This window comes from Aedes aegypti, chromosome 1, assembly GCF_002204515.2.
Source record: "Aedes aegypti strain LVP_AGWG chromosome 1, AaegL5.0 Primary Assembly, whole genome shotgun sequence".
In the NCBI taxonomy this organism is placed as follows: Eukaryota; Metazoa; Arthropoda; class Insecta; order Diptera; family Culicidae; genus Aedes; species Aedes aegypti.
Window position 1 is genome coordinate 202,311,877 of NC_035107.1, and position 19,954 is coordinate 202,331,830.

The window sequence follows — 19,954 nt, forward strand, 5'->3', positions numbered from 1 at the left end:
TTACCTAATGTCAGAGAATGGTGGAATATAATTGATTTTTTTAAGCCATACTTATAGTAGAATACTAAAGGATACAAACATACAATTTGTTCATAAAAATTTGGATTTTTGTTTTGCGAAAAATAATGTTAAACTTTAACGAACAGCTTTTCTTAGGACTTTTTGGAAAAACTATTTAGCTCTTCAACCGAATACATTTTCTAAGATCTTATATTTTCATAGCAGTGTAGAATAATAGTTAAACGATGCACAGAAAACCGATTACGATTTTATCAATAAATAAAAACGATATAGCATAAACAAAGTGTCCACTTTATAAAATTAACAGTCCTTATAGTCCATGGCCTACTGAATAGTTTTGCCGAAGACGTCATCTTTCTAAGTGGTCGGGATCCTTAGATATCCGCAAAATAAAAGTTTCATGCTTACTATCGCCGCCTGGTGGCGATCTCGAATCTCGAATTTCTGATAGCCCTTGTGCTACTGAACAACTTTGCTGAATACACAAATCTTCTATCTCATCTAGCTCAGGTTTTTTAAATATCCGTTGAATGGACGATATGGGTAATTTTTGTACTTCAAGACAATCCGTAATAACTCTGGAACCGCCCGGATCATATTCCCAATATCTTTCAATCATAAATTAATAGTATTTTTGAGTTTGAAAATTTAAACAAAATCCACCAAGCAACAAAAAAGTTATATGCATTATTGTGTTTTTTCAGCTTGTAAAAGTATGTTGGCTGGATGAAGGTTGATGAGTTAAACCGTTTTATCATACTATGAATCTTCTCGAAAAAACACAAAATTAAATTCTACAAGTGTAATGTAATTTCCATGTATGGTCATTTTAAGTGTGTAAGTCACGTATAAAACATCAAAATACCGGTCAAAGCTTGTTCTCATACTAAAAATTATTATACATAAAATATGCCAAAAACGTTTCAGATAACTTTTGGCCAACTAGACTGTCCAAATACTGCATAGTGCGTCGTGATGTTCTGTGTTTGTATTCTCACGTGATTATCGCTTAAACAGGGATTTACGATTCCTTAGAGCTCAATCAACTTGTTCTGGATGATGACCGGGATCTTCAGTCTTCATTTGCGTGTCTAGGCGTCAACACTTCCGTGGCTAATCGTGCGTTCGCCATGAGGCGGTTACTATCGGTATTTCTAGTTTTTGCAGTGGTTTTGAGATCGACGGAGCCTCACGGGGGTAACTGGAGAAGATACTCGTATTGGCATTCGGGACACTTTCACAGAGACTTTAAACTTTCAGTCAAATCATGCCGGCTCCTTAGTGATCCTTCGATCAGGGGAAGATGCGTTCCAGTAGAGCAATGTCATCAAATGTTTTCCAATCTCGTCAGTCTGCAGTTTCAACCGGACTTCTCGTACAAAGACTATCTGGACGAACGAATTTGTGATTATGGTGCGAATGATGTGAGTATAGTGGATTTGTTCCACCTTGACCTCACAGTTGATAGTAAACGGATGGCACAATGATGTTTTTGTTTTCGGTTTACATCTCTTCCAGGCCATTCACATATGCTGTGCTGATGAATCCAGTAGGAGCTATCATAACTTTCGAAGACAACAGGCTCGAAGATCTTGCCTCTCGTTCCGCAATGTCCAGGGAATGTGTACTCCCTTAGAATCTTGTCCATCAATCTACAACTGTAGCATGGAGTTGCAACGGAACTACAACCCAACGCTACATCTTCACCTGACGCAGAGTTATTGCTACCAGGATAACGGGAAAGTCTATGTGTGCTGTGACGACAATGTGGCAACTCCAGTGAAACTGGCCAAGAAGCAAGGATGGAGGAAGTGTGAAACTCCATTTTTGGACGCAGGAAAGTGTGTTCCCGCGAGCCGATGTGGTCTTATCGGGGACAAAAATGATATTCCTGAAGAGTTTCAAGCGTTTATGGTGGGATGTGCTAAACTTAGAAATGTGAATCATATGTGCTGTCCCACGGCAGAAATTCAATATGACACTCAGTTGGGAAAACCATGCGAAAAGAACGGCGGTAAAATGGGTATCTGTGTGGAGTTGGATCGATGTGAAGATGCTTTGAATGCCGGTGATAGTGAAGAATATGTGGAGAAGAACTGGTGTTATACGAATTTGGATCAAGTGGAATATGTTTGCTGTCCTGAAAGGAAAGTGTTGAAAAGTAAGTTCATTCTGAAAACTACCGTAAGGACGCCATTCACCGCTCATTTAACAGCATTTCAACACATTAAATTCTGTCAAAAATCGGTTTTTCGATATTTTTCGCAACTTTTGGCGCTAGACGCAAGATAAAACTTTTGTTTTTGTAGGAAAGAAGTTGAAATGTGAACAACGTATAATGGTACCGAATAACACATATGCCAATGATACATCTGTAGGGCGCCATTCACCGCTCATCCTAAGTATGAGGCTCTATATACACAACTAGTTGGAATTAATATACTTTCATTAGATGGTTGTTATCTTTGTACTATAGTACAACAACGTATTAAAGCGTGGCAGCTAAGAAGCATTTTTCGATCTGCCATAATAAAATCATTGTTCAACTCATGTTTACCGCCTTAAACAGCCTAAAATTATTATTTTTAATTAGTATATAATATTAAATCATATGAAATTCATTCTGACACAATCCATTGTGGTATACTAATACATGTTAATGGTTTTTATTGGGAAAATTTGTTCAGATTTTTCAAAATATCTCAATGAGCGGAGAATGGAGCATGAGCGGTGAATGGCGTCCTTACGGTACTATGAAACTCAAAATTGTAATTTGTTTAGGTGATGTCGATTATACATTGAGTTAATTGAAGGGGAACTTTTCATAGTTACCAATGGTTGTAATGTACCAGTAGATTGGACTATGGAATAAAACGTACATTTTTCGATAAAAACGACATGTGTTGTTTTTGATGGATAGATCGTCTCTAGTTTAGTCGATTTGCCAAATGACAGCTTTCTATTTTATCAAAAAGTCATATAAATAATTAGGTTTATGCAAAAAATTTGCTCCCTTGCACCAGTAGTTGCCGTCGTGTTCCAATAGTGGATCAACGGATGAAAGCAGTTTTTAAAATGGATGTATAAAAATGAAGAGCAACCCAAAGATGATTTTTATGCTTCACTTGAAAGATATTAGTTGCTGTTCCTGAGGAAAAATATTAAACCTATGTAAACATTCACCATTTTGTTTATAATTCCTTGTATCATTCCCGAGCGTCTACTACTGGAGCAGTAGCGCAACTACTGGAACATGTGTACCAGTATTGGCTCAAACGGTTTTATGTTCAAAAAAATTAGTTTTATCAATCTTTTTATATTTTCCCCCACACAGTAGAGGTTGAAATCTTTCTGTTGACGCCAAAAGATCTCTGTTAAGGCTTTTCGTTATTTTGTTATGATTTTTATAGCTTAGGTAGTCCACTAATGGCACCGGCACCCCTAGATAGTGAAATTTTATTGAAGGGACAACAAAATTTATCGATTAGGGACAGATATCGAGATGTAGAACATCGAGATGTGGGAAGTCGATTACAGGAAGCCGAATCCGATTCTTGGCAATTTTGATTCACTTCGGCAGTGAGGTTTTTTGAAAACTACGATGCTCAATATGCGTCGTATTACAAAGTTTCAGACAATTCGACCGACAAAAACCCCCATGACAAAGTGAATCATGGAAGTGCAAAAGTAGATATGCACCCTATATTGTATGTTTTGTAGATTTGATGGTCATTTGGCAAAGAAAGCTCTCAGTTAATAACTGTGGAAGTGCTCATAAGAACACACTAAGCTGAGAAGCAGGCGTAACACCAGAGAAGGAAGGAAGAAATGTATAAAACACTTTATTTTCTTTTAACATTAGCGACTATGGCCAGTAGATTGTTTGGAGTAGCATCTTTCATAAGTGCATTTATAAAATAAAACTTTGTTTGCATAATAAAACAAAACTATCTTATAAAACGAATCACACAATTTCATAACACTTTTCGACAATAAAAAATTGGATGGATCTGAGACGCATCTATTTGGGTCTTAAAGTACAAGAAAAGTGTGAAAATAAGGCCGTTTTCAAATGATTTGTAGCACCCTAGGATTATTTTTTGACAAAATTGACATTTTCAATTACAAAACATATATTATGCAAAAAAAATATAAAAAGAAATTTTTAAATTCATGTATCACCCATTGAATTTTTCAAACCAATATTTTTTATTAGCATCAGTGTAATTTATGAATAAAGAACGTTAACGATCATGTAAGGATGTGCTGCATATAAATAACATTATTTTTCAATTTCACTTATCTGCTTAATTATGGGGCCTATTTTGTAAATCGAGCAGATTCGTGTGACTCGTCTGTATTCAGATGTCACCCGTTGACTCCCATAGTAATCTAGTCACATAGAGTGACAACTGTCGAAAAGCTCGAGTGACAGAGCTGAGTCGAGCGAAATTTTTGATCGACAGTGACCCCAGTCAGTCATTTTGATCGATTCGACTTATAAAATAGACCCCTATATAATAATTATTTACCGTTTAAGGTGAAGGTGAATCGAAGCCAAAGTTCAAATTTACAAGAGCACGGATCTGGAGAACCAAACACCCGATTGAGCTGAAAATCTAATCGATGGGTCACCACCAGCTAGTGACCAATCGATTAAGTTTTCAGCTTAAACGGATGATTGGTTCTCCAGATCCGTGCTCTTGAAAATTTGAACTTTGGCTTCGATTCATCTTCACCTTAATATTATGCTCGACTAGAATATTTTTTGTTTCAATTGATTGTTCATTAACAAAACCCATCATACCTAGCAAAGCTGTAATACACGAAAGTTTACGCATTTCTGATTAACAGCAATAAATGGGGTTTAAAGTCTCAAGAAATGTGATTTTTTTTTCATTAATCTGAATCATTAGTATGTTTCTATAGAATTTATTTCCACATTATGCCAAATTTTTAAAACATATTTGTTATTTGATGCTTGTTTTTATACACTGCATTTGAAAAAGTATTCTGTGATCAGTACCAAAAATATAAGACCGCGGAAAATTGTTTGTGTTTATTGACTATAGTCTATTATGCATATATGTATACTGTTCCGTTTGTCTTACATATACTATGCAGTATGACCCAAGAAGGTTCTGTTTTTGATATAGGTATAGTAAAACTCTTTTGCTTGTCTAACATGCCTTTATCAGTTTATATCTCTTCCGAAGAAGATTCTCAAAACTGCCAAGTATTTCTTCTTCGTACTTAGTGCCTGAATAGTTTATAAATGTGTCTTTGAAGCTTTTTAAAATATATTGGGAACTGAATCAAATCAATCAATACCCAATCAACAATTCAAACGCCTTCAGATATTTGTTTCAATTTTTACTCATATTTGAAAATCTGTTTTGACTTGTCAAAACATAACTAACTGCGTCTTCTCATGCAGGAAATTCGCCATGAGACACAGTATAAATACGGCATGGACACTTATTTGGAAAAGAATATATTAGCTTTCTTATGGAATTTATTCGTTTTCATCAATGGGATAGTTTTACGCACATAAGAAACATAAAATTGGCAACCCTAAGGGTTTATTTTAAACTCCTCCCATATTAGGCCAAACGTGTCTATTTATAAATTATCCCTTATCCTTTAAAACTTTGGTTGTTTAAAAGAGTTAAAAATGCTTTTTGATTCAGTTAGGATAGAAAAACAAGTTATTTACACATATCGCAGTTTTGTTTTTGCGAAATTTCACCTAAATCTCTGTACTGAAAGTTTGATTCAAAATACCGAAAAAGATGTGAAATCTAGAACCAAATAATAAACACTACTCACAAAAGGTTTAACCAGAAATTGTTTCATCCTACAAGTAAGAAACAGGCATCCCAACTAACATTTAGTGCAAATGTTAACATTCTCTAAGCTCTCTTCATACGGCTTTATGCTGAGTAAAGGCGATGTACATACGGCCTTTCGGAGATATCGGCATTTGAAAACAATCATTTTTTCGAAGAAAATTTCTGATAACTCTGTAACCATAAGAGATAGAACAGTAGTATATTCGGCAAAAAGTTGCGCAATCAAAAGTTCTAAAAGTGCTTGGAACAAAGTTTTTGCGAGAAATTATCGTAGAAAAAGTTATCAAGAAAAAACTGATTTTTCAGTACCACCCTCACTTTTTAGTTAAAAAAAATCATAACTCGCGAACCATAAGAGATAGAAATTTTAGTTCTTCTGCAAAGTTGCTCCAAATCGGTTGTTCTAAAACATTGTAGAACATTGTGTAGTCCTAAATGCGTCTGCAAAAAAGTTTATGTGCTGATCTCGTAAACCATGTGGGCCACCCTAATTTCACATCTCTGAAAAAAATGTCTGAAAAATATGGAGAAACTTTGCCGAAGACACCATATATCTTAAATTGACGGTTTAGGCGCAATCATTTTTGTCTTCCTAGATATGGCTTTGGGACCAATGTGCAATGGTCGCTACTTCGTGATTGATCGGAACTGGTAAGAATTTCACTTCGATCCAAATTAATAAGGGATTGGACTTTCCATTTAGTCACGAAGTGCACATTTTAGCAGATCTCATATTACAGATCAATAACGGCGCCGGCCATGTCCTCAAAGTCAGTTGAGGAATGCTAGAATATAATGATTGTTGCTTCTAGAGAACTCTGTATCTCAACAATGACTACGAGAAGGGTGTTTAATACTGAAGGAGGAAAAGATCTGGGAGTCACCTTTGGTCGGTGATGCGATCCATAGATAAGGAGCAAAAAATACGACTCTTTCTTAATACAAGTTTTGCATTTTTATCTCGAGATGAAAAGTTTTAGAATGTTTACAAAAATAAGTCAACATCTTGAATGTAAAACCATACAAAAGATGGTTTTAATAATGACGGGAAATATATGTGTATATTGAAATTATATGATAACGACGCTTACGCTTGCGGAATAACACCGACGCTAGCAAAAAAAAAACAAATTCTTAGCTTCCTAAAAAAAACCTAAAAATTTCTCGGCGAAAACGAACCGTCTTGCTTGGGTTTTTTGAAGCACTGCCCATGATATGGCTCTGATATAAAAAAAAACTCATAAACGCTGATACACGTGGATAAACGCGATCTTAGAAGCATTATCTCGTAAACAACTCAAAGAACAGTAATATTGCTGTTTGCGTTTGACATGCAAATCCAGTCTAAAAGGGCTTCTAATGCGGTAAAGCAAAGTAACCAAGGGATACTTAGCAATCATGATCCATATCACCGCCAACCTAGAAAATCAATCTTTGACTTCGCCTTCCTTGTTAAAAATCTTACCGCGTTTGGTGTTCCCGCATTTGATATTTGCGTTTCAAACGCACACAGCAATATATTAAGCATATTGGTAACATTACATAAAAATATATTAGTGCCTTATGTACTGATTAGTTTATTTCTATTTGAGTGACTTTTAGCCCTTGGCGAGTTCGCCAGTCACAACCCTATGCAGTTTCCACCGTTTCCGTTAACACTAACAAGCTAACAAGCTTACAATTACATTACAATACACCTGCCTTTTGTGATTATGTGCAATAATACCATAGAGTAATAGACGTCTGCTTATGCTACTCCCGCCTAGATAGAGGCTGCTTCTCAGCTTACTGTTCTAATGAGGTGCTCATTGATTAGCTGAAAATTTAAAATTTTCTAACGTGTGACTATGTCCAGGTAAGTCAAGAAATCTTCTATTACAAAAATATCCTGGAAAGATCTGTGGAACCGAACCCAAACACCTTCAGCATAGCTACAAGGCAAAGCCGCGTACGTACTACAAGGCTAAGAATATTTGCGCATCAAGATCTGCTGAAGGCGTTAGTGTGAAACGTCAGGCAGTTAGTCGGTTATCATATTTACCAGACATTTATTATACCTTGAACATGTATCATATGCAATTCGACAACAATTTCATCAATTTAACTGCAGTAAACTCTTCTTTTTCCAGTTCCAAAGAAAACCTTCAATGTCGATACCCGTCTTGGGGAAGATGCCCCTGTATGCACCACTCCGAACAGCACCGCAGGACGCTGTGTAGCATTAGCTGACTGTGCCCCTATCGTGACCCTTCTTCGGGAAGCAGCGGCCGCCAAACGAGCCGTAACTCCTGCCCAGGCCACCTTTCTCCGCAGTAGCGTTTGTACGCCGGGAACTACTACGGTAACATATCACTTTTGAGTTTTAAGGTGGTTTCAAAACATTTTCATTCGACAGACCAGCACTTACTACGTATGTTGCGATGAGACAGCACTACAGCTGGAGACACCATCTACATCAACTGCCCCCACAGCTACAACAACAACTAACGTTGCAACTGATATTGCCAATCATCCCAACGCACGGTTGCTCAATATGCCCAGCTGTGGTAGAACCAACCTGGACGATAAGATTGCCTTTGGTGAACGAGCTCCAATGTATCAGTATCCGTGGATGGCGATGCTGATTTATAGATCAGCATCCGGCCGGGAGGGTCCCGAGTGCGGAGGGACGGTCATCAACAATCGATACATCTTGACGGCAGCACACTGTATTGATGGTCAAATTGAACGACTGTAGGTACCCTAATACGAAAAGAAACGATCCTCCTATTAAACGCAGTACTAAGTCGCGCATTCCTACTGCACGCTCCACTAAAAAACACGACTGAGCCTTATAGGAGAACCAAGGCTTACGGGATTTCATCTATTTGGGTGTTGTTGAATAACTCGCATGCGTTGAGAGATAGTACAGTACAGGTCTAGATGCAAATAACCGTATTTGGTGCATCAAAGCCGACAGATATTGATTGTGTGACGAAGGAGTCTTACGTCTGTTTGTCTGTTGCTTTACCTACGAAAATTTGTCATTACTCAGTGTGATCTACCTTTAAGAGCTGAGAATTACTCTTTTAATTGGGAACTTGGCCGCTAGGGGTACTTTTTCTATCTTAGTTTGCAGTACTGGACAGAATTAACAGTATTGTGAAAAACTCAATTTTTCATAACTCACGCTTGAGATTTTTCATGCGTGAGTTGTTAATCACGCAACTCAGCAGTCATAAAATCATGGACGAGTTTCCACAGTTTACTCCCAAGCGACAATAATTTCTTGTATATCTGGTAGATACTATAATAGTAATTCTTTCTAACGTAAACAACAACATTCGGGTCTCACAAGTTTTTGACAGGTTTTGTGACTGAATCTTTTTTTAACGGTTTGAGTTGATTGAGTGATTTTACATCAAAATCTTAACCGTGAGATCTGCGAAGCAGATATCTGATGAGTTAGCTCTCACGGGATAGCGTATTGATTGAGATTTGAGTGTGAGTCTATCAACACTGAGAATAAAGTACGTATTGGCCGTTTTTCGTACAAAATGATCAAGTTTGGAGGTCTGGTGCTCAGTTTCTAGTGGCCGATTGACTTGAAATTTTCTCAGCTCTGAAATAACATGAAATTCACTCAACTTAAAAATCTCAGCATTTGAAACACAAACTTTTGAGTTATTTACATTGGCGACCAGGTTCCCAGAAATTTTTCATGATACTGAACATGAAATTTAAAAAAAATCATAATTAAATTGGATTTTTTGTATTATTGCAGAGCAATTTGTTGTGTTCAATTACCTTGCTATTGTATATTGTACAGCAAATGTTGAAAAACCTTGACTTTCATGCATAGCATAAGCGCGACGATAAGCAAGATTAATCCAATGTTTCGTCCAGGGTTGACCAGGCCTTACTTTGTGTTTTATGATGGTCCCGGAGGGACAGACGAAATAACGAACAAACGAATTTCACGCTAGCTGATTTATTGCCCACTACCGAGAGGCAGTGCTCCTACTCGGTGGGAGATACTCTACTGTTACAGATCAACTTACAACTTATAACCCTTAAACAGAACACTTTGTTTTTCTTTTTTCATAAAACAGTGCCATCAGAAACGTTTCAAAAAAAGATTTTCTGATTCCTCCACTAATTCTGTGAAATATTTCTCTAGCTTTCCCCAGAAATCCCATCAGAAATATAACACATCAGAACTTATTGCATTTCAATAAAATTTGTTTCAATAGAAATTTCTCTAGTAGATCTTTGATTAGTTTTCACATATTGCAATTGAAATTCCATCACGTATTTAATCAACAATTCCACCATGTGGTCTGATACGACTGAAGTCCCAAATTATCATCGAATTGTCTTATCTTGTCTTCTTTACAGGAAATTGTAAGGAAATTCTTTTTTTATACCAATTCCAAAACAAATGAAATTTTCCATTTCAACAGGAATTCTTACATGTGAGTTTAGGTTTACCTGAAAAGGTAGTCGAAACTTGCAGCAAAACTATGCTCAAAAATTTCAAAATCTGGCAGAATCTTATTAAATGTACCCTTTTGAATATCCTGTAAGAAATTATTAGCATTATCCTTCAAAAATACTTAGCATGTCCAGCAAAATACATCAAAACAACAAAATCGTCAATAACTCTTTACTTGCTTCTAATAAACCATTGATTATTCTTCCAGCATAATTTACACGCTAGACATTTCACAAAAAAAGTTCAACAAAAGTTTTCAGATGAAGGTAAAAATATGAATTTCTAAATCTCCAAATTCCTTACTAAGCCCTGACAGAATTCACATAAAACATAATGTCAGCAATTGTCCAAAACCATCGGTAGAAGTTTCGCCAAGAATTTTACCTCATCCTAACGCCGGTTATGCTTTTAGCAATTAAAAAAAATCTTGGAATATTTCAACAGTAATTTTCTGTAGTAATGTTTAAAAGTTATTTACCTCTGCATATCCACAGTCACCACGGGAAGGGTGTTTATTAGTGAGGGAGGAAAAGATCTGGGAGTCACCTTTGGGTGGTGATGCGATCCATGGACAAGGGGGAAATATACAACTTATATTTAAAGCTAGTTTTGTATTTTTGTCTCAAGAAGTTTTTGGTAGAAGATTTAAAAAATTCGTCAACATCTAAAATGTCGCACAATTCAAAAGAAGTATTTATTAAAACTGAAAATTACATTTATATATTTTAATTATATGAAACATGTATAATGCCGACACTTGTAGTGACGAACCATACATAGTTTGTTTGAAAATAACATATGAGTATTACTGTGCATTTTTTGTCTCGAGATGGTAGAAGTTTTATAAAATACGTCAACATTCACAATGTCGAACACTTCAAAAGATATTTTTTTAAGTGTCAAAAAGAGAAAAATATATGTATATTGAAATTGTATAAAAAAAGCATAATGCTGACACTTATAGTGACGAACCATACAAAGTTTGTTTTAATATTAGACAAAAGTTACGCATTCAAGAAAAAAATGTGTTATCATAAGCATGAAACGAACTCACCAGTTGGTAATCCATCCTCGACTGAACACAAATATCTCACACAGTGCGAACAGCAAAACTTCTTGGCGTCCCGAAAACAAACCGTCTTGCTTGGGCCTTCCCAAACACCTATCCAGCAAGACGCTCAATAACAGGAAAAAAAAGTTCTCCGGCGACGAAAACACGCGCAAAACCGTGAGCAAAACCTATCCGGCGACGCAAAACCGAACCGTCCTGCTTGGGCTTCACGAAGCACTCTATTATTATTATTATTATTTATTGGCGACACTTTACCATTCGTTTGGCATTCGTGTCGGGAGTTCCCTCGTTTAATGCACTGACTGATTCAGTTGACGAATCAATTCAAATTACGAACCCCCGATTTAGTTCGTAAATTGAGGTTACAGCGTAAACTGCATATAACTTGAATTTAAATGCAGCTTCTATTTTGTATAATAAGTTGTTGAGCTTCACAAAATTTATAGTCAATATTTTTCATAGCATTAAGTAATTATTTAATGTAAAAATTACTTAGAGCTAAATTCATCCAACTGAAAAAAAAATCCTACCGTAATTCTCAGAAGTTCGCAAGATATCCCCAGGATCCCGTAAGAAACCACCAGATTCCGTTGGGATCCGACTCAACTTCATCAAAATTCCGTCGGAAATTCCCTGGATTATAATACTAAGCTCAAAATTTTCATCAATATTTTAAGCATATAAACCTAGTAATGTAAACATATAAGCCTAGTAGCAGTATATTGCTGTATTTCAGGAGATTTGGCCGGCAAAAACCCCTCATGACAAAGAGAACAAAACAGCCAAAAATACGTAAATTTCTCTTCATAATATGATATCAACATTGATTTTTGATTGGGGCTTTGTTGCAATGATCGATTTTTCTTCTTTGCTGCTCTTTTCGCATTCTGAGCATGAGCATGAGCATAAGCATTAGGGAGCGGCTTATTTTTCAAAAGTTCTCAAAACCAAAAATTCGTGTGCTCTACTGAATTTAAATCAAATTAAAAGAGAAACCTCAAAATCTGAGCCAAAAATATTAACGTTTAGGGGTGGCGCAAACGTCTTGAAGGTGAATTTTCAAGTTATAAAAAATGACAGTCAGTGAAGTAAACATAACTTTGTTACTTTCACAGCAATTTCAAAACTTTTAGCATCAATATCTTCAAAATTAAATTTATGAAAACTTTGTAGAACATCAAATTTGTCTGAAATCAAAACTAGTTTAAAATACTTTTATACAAATTTTTCCTTATTTTACTAAAAATTTCAACTTAGTTGGACCATAACTTCTTGAATACTCAATCGATTCCGAATCTTTCTACATGTTTTTGAAGCAAATTTAGTTGTTTTCAAACTGTTCATACAACACATTTTTCTCAAAAATGGGTTTGCCTCAGTTTTTCACCAAAAACTATCCAAAAACATGATTTTTTAATGAAAAAATCAAATTTCTTTTGATTATTTAAATTTTTTCGCCAAAAATTGCATTTTTTCTATAAAACTTAAATTTATAAAGCATCTTGCCTTTATTACGAGTTGAATAGTGCATATATATTTTAACATATGCCAACATAGTTTTGTTTCAAAATTATTTAAAAACTGTTGCAAAGTCCTTCTTAAAGGTTTAATAAATGAGAAAAACCAGTTCCAGCTTTAGAGATAACATTTAACCGGCAAAAAATTGAAAAAACTGGCATTTTTCGTTAAAAAATCATGTTTTTGTGCAGTTTTTGCTGAATAACTTGGTCAAGACATTTTTTTAGTGAAATGTGTTGTATGAATAGTTTGAAAACAATTGAAATAGCTTCAAAAGCATGTAAAAAGATTTAGAATCGGTTGAGTAATCATGAAGTTATTGTCAAACAAAGTTGAAATTTTTAGTAAAATGAGGAAAAATTTGGAATGAATTACTTTTAAATTAAACCTTTTTTGATTTTAAACAAAATTTATGTTCTAAAAAGTTTTCGTTAATTTAATATTGAAGATTTTGATGCTATAAGCTTTAAAATCGCTTGAAAGTTATGTTTACTGTTATGTTTACTGCACTGAAGGTAATTTTTATAACTTGAAAATTCACCTTCAAGACGCTTGCGCCACCCCTAAATGTTAATATTTTTGGCTCAGATTTTGAGGTTTCTCTTTCAATGTGATTTGAATTCAGTAGAGCACACGAATTTTTGGTTTTGGGAACTTTTTAAAAATAAGCCGCACCCTAATGAGCATAGATGACCGTACAATTCGTAGTTGCTACTCCGTGATTGACCAGAACAATCGAAGTTACACAGGGAATTAATGAATGGGGCTTGGGATTAGCTTACTATTCTTCAATGTGCACAAATCGAGAGCTCAAATTTAAAAGTCAATAACGGCGCAGGCCCTGTCATTACGGTCATCGGGGCAGGGAAGGAATATTAGTTTTTTTTTTTGGGATTTGAACCACTGCGACCATTAATTGATCTATTGTGGTATACCCCTGTTTACTATCGCAACGTGCTCAGAACGGAGAGTTACCATTCAGGATGACTGCCGTTATCTGATGATGCGAGGTATCCCAATCCGGAATGACCTTTAAAATAAATTTAACTACTAGGTTAGGGTTATGTAACCAAATTTCATAAGGATTTAGAATGACCTTGTTGAAATATTTTTTCCTACTTGCAAATAATGCTGGACAGTCACAAAGCAGATGTTGAGAGGTCTCTTTTTCACAACCACAAAACCGACAGACATCAATTTGACTTCGACTTATCTTTTTCAAATGATATCTTGCCGGACAGTGTCCCGTAAGCAGCCCAATAAATATTCTTAGTGATTTTTTATTTAAATTCAAGATTTTTTCCGTTATTTGTTTGTTTGGAGTTATGAAGAGTTTTGATTGCCTTAATTTTTTTATAGCTTTCCAATTCAACTGAATCATATTGTCCTTCCATTGCTTTAATTCCAATTGTGTTACACCTTTAGATATTCCACAGAAAGGTTCTAGTCGTACAAACTGAAAACTTGCGCCTTGTCTGGCAAGTAAATCGGCTTTCTCGTTTCCTTCAATCCCACAATGGCCTGGCACCCAGTACAGATGGACCTGGTTTTTCATAGCCAATTGCTTCAGAATTGTTATACATTCCCAAACCAATTTTGATTGGCATGTGAAACATTTTAATGCATTCAGAGCCGCCTGACTATCTGAAAATATGCAAATCCTTGCATGTCTGTAGTTTCTTTTCAAACATATATATATGCACATTCTAAGATGGCGTATACTTCTGCAAAGAAGACGGTTGTCCATCTTCCCATAGGTATTGAAACATGAATCCCCGGGCCTATAATACCAGCTCCGTCACTATCATTCATTTTGGAACCATCTGTGTAAAAAATAATCGATCCTGGTGAAATAATAGGCCCTCCTGATTCCCATATTTTGCGATTCGTATTAATCACTTCATATGGTTTATCTAGGTTCAGGATTTTTTCCATCCAGTCTTCAATCATCTGTACTGATTTATCAATACGAAAATCTTTCAGTATACTAAGATGCCCAGAAAGATTGCCTTCTAGAAAAATGGTAGTTCTTCGCAGCCTTAGTGCACTCCTTTCAGCTTCCATTTGCACGTATTGATGTAATGGAAGCTTATAAAGAACTGCCTCTAAGGCTTTTGATGGTGTACTGTGCATTGCTCCTGTTATAGCCATACAGACCAAACGTTGAAATTTCGCTAACTTTTGTTGGGATGTAATTTGATTTGTTTTAGGCCACCAAACAAATGAGGCATAAACAATTCTGGGTCTTACAATAACTGTGTAAATCCAATGAATCATTTTAGTTTTGAGTCCCCATTTTTTACCAAATGTTTTCTTACTCACCCAGAGAGCATTCGTGGCTTTACTTATGACCTGCTCTAAGTGTAAGCTCCAGTTAAGTTTATCATCTAGAATGACCCCTAGATACTTTACACTGGATGAATATTGTAAAATGGATCCATTAATTATCAATATTAGTTAGACAACCGTTGTTACTAGAGACCGAGTATACCTCTGCACCTCCATAGTTGTCATGGATAGGATATTGGGTTAGTAGGATAAGGTGCCGTGGGAGTCATCAAAAGTTGGTGATGCGATCCATGATATAATCACGCCTAATCGGATTCACGATATAATTCGATAATTGCATTGTATGCCGAACAAGTGTTCGTCACTCGCCCACGTAAGAGCAAGCAACGCGATCAATAGATCAAACACAACTAACTTTCGCGGAATTTTTTCACTACTCATTTGCTGCTCTTTTCGTATTCTAACTGAAAACTGATTCATTTTTCCTAATACTTACGTCATCTTTCTAAGGTGTCATGATATCAGATATTTGCGAAACAAAAATTACTCACTCACTAACATAAACTGGTGGCGGAATTCCGTATCTATATGACCATTGCATGTCAGCTATGGATCTACTGAATAACTTTGCCGAAGACGTCAACCTTCTAAATTATCAAGTTCTCATGATATTTCACTAAGGTTACATGCATGTTCCATAAGCCTTAGGTTCATGTAATGCAAATTAGAAAAAGCGTCCTTATACCAGCCAAGTTCTTAAAAAAATGGAAATCCTCAACTCTTAAAAGTAAATCGTACTGAGTACCTAAATTTTGCCGAAGACAATACTGTTATATCTTTGCATATGACATATTCAACAACACCCCCCCAATATATGTGTTAACCATGTGACTAATAGGAGTCCTCACTGTATGTTGGTTATTACATATTAATCTACGACGTTACTATTCTCAGACTATATATTCGCCTGGGGGAATACGACACCCGAACGGATCCGGATTGCGACGAATTCATGGACTGTGCCCCTCCTTACCAGCAGTACATGGTGGAGGAATCTATGTTCCACCCGAACTTCACGCGAGTGGTTCGATCCGGAAACGACATAGGACTGCTGCGAGTGAACCGGGTCATCGAGTTCAACACCAACGACATCATGCCAATATGTTTGCCAATCTCCAACTCGCTGATTGGATTTGATCCGGCCCTGTTCTGGATTACCGGTTGGGGACTGACCGAGCGTTTGGAGAACAGTCCCATTTTGCTTCAAACCCGTATTCCTTCGATTCAGTGCAGTTTGAGTAACCGTTCGATCTGTGCAGGGTTTGGCAATGGTACACTTCACTGCCGGGGCGATTCCGGTGGGCCAATGAAAGTACAAGTTCCCGAATTCAAATTCCGTTATGTTCAGTATGGAATCATATCGGCAGGTCCAGGGTGTGGGGTGCCAGGAACGCCAGGAGTCAGCACGAGGGTGTCATTCTTTGTGCAATGGATATTGGACAGCATACGAGAGTAATTAATTATGCGTTGGGATATTTGGTAAATAAAAATACTGTTTACTGATAATCAATCATATTAGTATTTATCTTCTAGAAAATAAAGAGAACCTTAAACCTGTTTCAGTCACAATGCTGCTGGTGTTGATTATAGTTGTTTTTCGTGCAGTTGTCTCAGAGAAATTGATCCCTTTGGAAGATGGCAACTGCGGTGAGGACGGCAACTATCATTTGGGAGCGCATATAATAGATCATTATTTCGTGGATCGACATTACGTGAATGTAATTGTAACTGAATTCGATAAAGATAATTTGGCTGAAGAATTTATTTGCGAAGTTCAAAACCATCCGATTAATGTTATATCCGTCAACAGGTATCTACAAATTATGGTTTGATTCTAGTTATAAGCATGTATAGTATAAGTAATTTGATTTAATTTGATTTTTCCATTTGGAGTCTGCTTGTTTCATCCTCTTTAATCTTTCAAGAAATTGCTTTTCTAGCCCGAAAAGGTATGTTAGTCTATTTTTACCCTAGTGGAAACATCTGTGACTACAAAGCGAAGCAATGCTGAAGGTTTCCGGTTCAGGATCTTTTCGTAATGGAAGCTCTCCTGACCTCCCTGGGCATACAGCATAATCACACCTGCCACATGATACATGAATGCAAAGTAACAACTTTGGCAAAACATACTCCCAGTTAAAAACTGTGGAAGTGCTCATTAGGTGGCTGGTTTGGGCACGTCATGAGTTAACCCCTCTACCGGCAGCTTCATTTTTTACCGCTAAAAAATTATTTGAATCGCGATAACTTTTTTTCCCTCGATATTTTTGCACCATTTTTTCACAGGATCTCAAAAAACTCTTCTATTTCAAGCATCCATGTCGATATTGGTGATTGGTGATCTAATTTTGAAGATATTCCTTGGGAAACCGACATTCTCCATATAAAATGTTTTTGGCAGTTATTTTGTTTTTGATCAATTTATCAATGCCAGGTAATGAGAAGCTACTCTGAAAAAATCATACAAATCGGTTCAGTATTCTTGAAGTTTCAGTTGGTTTTCAAGATCTTCACTTGTCCAACGTGGTACCAGAAATATAAATGCTCATTATTCGAAGACGGCTGCACCAAATTACTTTTTAATTAATTATTTTTTCACAACATACTCGCATTAATGTATCATTCCGATGAGTGAATATTCGAGTACCGTAAATTCGGGTGAAATTGATCAGTAGGGTGAAATTGATCACTGTGTCACACGATTTTATTTCCCTCCTATAGAGCACATAAATCAATGCAACCCATTTAAATGAACGTTGTTTGTCTTAATTATTGTCAAATTGCATGTTGTGAAGTTTTTTGTGTTTAGGAATGTTTATTTCTATGAAAATAATAGAAAATTGCATAATCTTGTTCTGTGTGGTATTGGCAAACACCAATAAACTTATAGTCTTAAACAAGGATTTGGACATGGTGTCAACCTGAAAATATGTAAGGATGCTTGAAATATATCCCCAAAACGAATTCTAGCCTCAAAATTCGAACCAATTTGTTCATTTTGTTGTTATAATTGATTTTTTCATAGATATCAGAAGATTCCTTCGGAAATTGCCTACATTTAGGCGTTTTCTACGGTATTGTTGAAAATTAATTGTTTATTATTTCCATATATGTTGCATTGTTAAGAATTTGGTAACCATATTTGGATTCAGGAGGCCCAAATTTAATAAGTAAAGTTGTTTTCAAAACTAACAATAATTGTTTTGACAGGTGATCAATTTCACCCCGAAACGGAGTTCCTTGATTTTTTATTTTAGAGACGATTTTTAGCACTAAAATCACAACTGTATGAAAATTTGAGTATATAAGCCAAGGAGGCTCACCGTCGTACTTGTTTTCCTGCATTAAGTTGTATGGAATTGGCAACATCATAAAAAACAGACATGGAAAACGGTGAAAAGTGATCAATTTCACCCGAAATTACGGTACCTACGATACAAAATCTGTAGCCTGAGATATTTACGTGGGTTATAGCTACGCTTCGGTCCCCCAAGGAGTTAGAAACGCATCTAAACCGTATTTCATTATTGATAACGTTAATGTTCCAATTAATTTGCAAAATAACAATGTTGTGTTAAGATACAAAAATCTGCTAGAATCTTATAACTTCGTATGTACGAACACTTTCCCTACGCGTCCAAGTAGTAATAACACTTTAGACCATTTCGTCTGCCCTATTAATTTAGCCGCCAAACTGCAAAATCATACTATTTTCAGCAACATTAATGATCACATTCCTGTTATTTCGTCACTTTTCCTTAGTAGTGATAAAAGGCATCAGGAATTGAAAATGACCAACATTGATAGAATAAAACTGCAAAATCAATGTTTCCATTTTTTGAGTACTTTTCATGTGGGAAACGATGTTGAAGTAACCCTGAATATTCTTATTGAAACCTACAATAAGCTGTTGCAAGATTGTACCAGATCATTCACCAAAACAGGTAGATTGAAGGGAGAACACTGTCCTTGGATGACATATAAACTTTGGCGATTAATACAAATTAAAAATAACTATCTAGATAGGCTGAAAAGCAATCCCAATGATGCGCGAATTAGTGAAATGTTGGAGCACGTCTCAAAAAAAAGTTCAAATTGCTAAAAAGCGATGTAAAAAAGAATATTATGAAAATATTCTGAGGATCTCGAGTCATTCCAATGTGTGGAAGAAGCTAAATGAAATTTTTGGTCGCACTAAAACAGGTGAACAAACTAAATTACGAAACAATGGAAACATTTTTGAATCAGACCTAGATGTTGCCGAATCTTTCAATTGCTTTTTCTCGAATATTGGTAACAATTTAGCTGAAAAAAATCCAAAAATCAATTTCGACTTCTTAAAACATGTGAAGTGTGTAAGGAATTCTATTTTTCTGAGGCCTGCTAGTAAAAATGAAGTTTGTATCCTCATAAGCCAGCTTGACATAAAGAAAAGCAGAGGGCATGATAATATCCCAATCGATCTAATTAAAGCAAATGTGGGTCAGTTTTCGGAAATTCTTGCAAAGCTTTTTAACAGAATAATAATAACAGGATCTTATCCAAGTATTTTGAAAATTGCTGAAGTCACACCTGTTTTCAAATCCGGTGATGCCTGTGATCCTACCAATTACCGACCAATTTCAACTCTTTCACTCTGAATAAAATCTTGGAGAAGCTTTTAACCAA

At 35.9% G+C, this 19,954-nt stretch overlaps 1 protein-coding gene across 2 annotated transcripts; it reads left to right on the top strand.

Annotated features, from left to right (window-relative positions):
- The first annotated feature begins 1,073 nt into the window (after positions 1-1,073).
- On the top strand, positions 1,074-16,796 carry LOC5577532 (serine protease 7). 2 transcript variants are annotated; one of them, XM_021857263.1, is made up of 6 exons: positions 1,074-1,218; positions 1,282-1,445; positions 1,540-2,182; positions 8,003-8,214; positions 8,269-8,606; positions 16,181-16,796. In XM_021857263.1, exons 1-6 carry the CDS (start codon positions 1,152-1,154, stop codon positions 16,740-16,742), a joined length of 1,986 nt encoding a protein of 661 aa, XP_021712955.1. In that variant the 5' UTR covers positions 1,074-1,151; the 3' UTR covers positions 16,743-16,796. The 2 variants fall into 2 exon arrangements, with proteins under 2 accessions (XP_021712955.1, XP_021712954.1); XM_021857262.1 differs by having other exon boundaries at positions 1,077-1,445.
- The last annotated feature ends 3,158 nt before the right edge of the window (positions 16,797-19,954 follow it).